The sequence below is a fragment of the Acyrthosiphon pisum genome, chromosome A1, assembly GCF_005508785.2.
Source record: "Acyrthosiphon pisum isolate AL4f chromosome A1, pea_aphid_22Mar2018_4r6ur, whole genome shotgun sequence".
NCBI lineage: Eukaryota > Metazoa > Arthropoda > Insecta > Hemiptera > Aphididae > Acyrthosiphon > Acyrthosiphon pisum.
Window position 1 is genome coordinate 66994297 of NC_042494.1, and position 2534 is coordinate 66996830.

General features: G+C 30.6%; 1 protein-coding gene across 1 annotated transcript; it reads left to right on the top strand.

The window, feature by feature from the left end:
- Positions 1-472: 472 nt before the first annotated feature.
- On the top strand, positions 473-1605 carry Rps25-1 (ribosomal protein S25 homolog 1). Its single transcript, NM_001126190.2, has 4 exons — positions 473-630; positions 1065-1157; positions 1236-1419; positions 1483-1605. Exons 1-4 carry the CDS (start codon positions 628-630, stop codon positions 1551-1553), a joined length of 351 nt encoding a protein of 116 aa, NP_001119662.1. The 5' UTR covers positions 473-627; the 3' UTR covers positions 1554-1605.
- The last annotated feature ends 929 nt before the right edge of the window (positions 1606-2534 follow it).

Sequence of the window (2534 nt, forward strand, 5' to 3'; positions counted from 1 at the left end):
CCCCCCGGCCCCATTTCCAAAAAAAAGTTTTTTTACTTTATTTGAAATAATCAATCTATACTTTAAGGGCACAATTAGTTTATGTGATTAGTGTGATTAGTGTGAATACACTACTGGGCGAGTTTACCCGGGTGATCATAGATTATACTATTATAGAACAATTCATGCATAGATCTATCAACTAAGTTTATAGGTCTATGAAATATGAATCACTGACTTCTATACTAATATATATATAGAAATCTGTGCAATGAATTCAACATTATAATCTTGTTCTATGGACGGTGTTGCATAGCAAGTCCGAGAGCGGCGAGCGATTGGCCACGCGTGCATGACTGTATAGTTTACGATTTTTTTTTTTCATATTGGTGTCACTGCTGGATCTCTGCTTATACCAGATCCATCCTTATCATTAGACAAGAATACTAACTACTGGTAAGTTGTAAACTTGTACTCCATTACTATATAATATAATGTTATATTAGAGTGACTTGTGGTGGGTGGTCTTTCTTTTCTATAGGTTTCGCCTTCCGTGTTTGACGTGAAAATAGCCATCACGTTTAATATTACGTCGGAGTGATAATAGCCACTACGAAATACTAATTTGTTAAATTAATTATTTTAAATATGGTAAGTTATTTTTGTTATTATTAATTTTTGTGTTTGAAATTCCTGCTTCTTGCTTCTTCCTTCCCGATGTACGGTTTAAGTCCCGTCCAGACCAAAAAAAAATTTGTCATCGACAATGTTTCCAATTTCCCGTCATAAGCGGTAACAAATGTATGTACGCCCATACATCTGTAATCAACAATGCCGACATCGCTTCCTAAGACCATGTGGCTATTACGTTTTTGCCATGTATTCTGTTTGGTTTTCTACGTTGTTTATTTCGTCACTGGTTAACTCGTGTTTTCGTTCAACCACGTTATACGTACATTAATTGCCTAATAATTAATATTTATTTAATAAATATTAATTGCGAATACTGTTTGCATGTTGGGAAACCTATGTCTACGACGTAGACGCTGAATGTTCAGCTAACCATATTTTTCTTTGTATTTTAGCCGCCCAAGAAGGACACAAAGGGCTCGTCCAAGCAGCCCCAGAAAACTCAAAAGAAAAAAGAAGGAGGATCTGGTGGCAAAGCCAAAAAGAAGGTCAGTTTTCCAATTAATTTTGATTGTAATCACATTTAAAGGTTCTTATACATTTTCATTTATGTTTTTTGAGAGCAGAAGTGGTCCAAAGGAAAAGTTCGTGACAAGTTGAACAACCAAGTTTTGTTCGACAAGGTATCATACGATAAGCTGTACAAAGAAGTTCCATCGTACAAACTCATCACTCCATCTGTTGTCAGTGAACGTTTGAAGGTTCGTGGATCATTGGCAAGAAGAGCTTTAGATGAACTCTGCCAAAAAGGTGAGTGAAGATAGCTATACAATTATGGACATAATTGTCTGATTTATAAATGTATTTATGTAGGTCTTATCAAGCAAGTAATACAACACCGTGCCCAACTTATATACACGAGGGTAACTAAAGGAGACGAATAAGGATGTTTTTGTAAAATAATTATTTTATTAAATATATAAAAATATTACAATACATTTGATTTTTGGTTTATTTAAGTCAAATAAGGTAATTGGTTATAGTTAAAAATTAAATTGGTATAAATTATGTCTATGATCTGTCAATGTATAATATGGTCCCACATAAAGCTCATTTTCGAACAAATTTAATTTATGGTTTAAAGAGGACTATTCTTAGGTCTTCGCACATTCAAAATATTTTGTTAAGCTTATTTTCATATAAATATTACACAAAACATTTTTTATTTAAATTAATGAAACTATTTGAAATTCGTCAACTTAAATATCATGGACAAAATTTAAATTTCAAAGCTACTACATTACAGTATTGTTTTAGAAAAAAATAGGATAACATTTATCTACATTTTCCAAATTATGCAATGTGTAAAAATTCAAACTTATTTATAGTTATTTACATTAAAAAGTACATTATTTTGTGTGTAAAAACTAGTTAATGTTTTAAAGAGATCTTAATTCTGATATTGAAATATTGGAGTTTATGTTTTAATTTTTTAAATATTTGTAATATATTCTATATACTATGAACTAAATTGTATAATTCCAATCAACTTCTGAAAAATGTTAACACTAATATATTTAAGAAAGGGAAAACAGAATAGATGTAATGTGATTATCAATAGTATCAGTATGTTGGCTTATAGATGTGTTCACAAAATTGCATCCATAAGTTTAATTTCAATGTATCACATTATACTATAAAAAAAAAAATAGACTGGATAAGAAACATGTCATTAAATAATTTCGTTAAGCTATTTCTTGGTTGCTAAAACTGAGGTACCTATACACTAATTTATGAATTATACATTAATTTTTAATAGTATTTTGAACTAATATATCATGTTTTCTCAGGCGAAGCCTGGTTATACAGCTACCTATATCAAAAACAAACGGACAAGCGATGGATTAAGTAAAATGGACAAACTT

Coding starts and splice junctions, on each gene's coding strand:
- Rps25-1 (NM_001126190.2), top strand. Junction 1,158..1,235: donor GTGGCAAAGCCAAAAAGAAG/GTCAGTTTTCCA, acceptor TTTTGAGAGCAG/AAGTGGTCCAAAGGAAAAGT. Junction 1,420..1,482: donor AGATGAACTCTGCCAAAAAG/GTGAGTGAAGAT, acceptor GTATTTATGTAG/GTCTTATCAAGCAAGTAATA.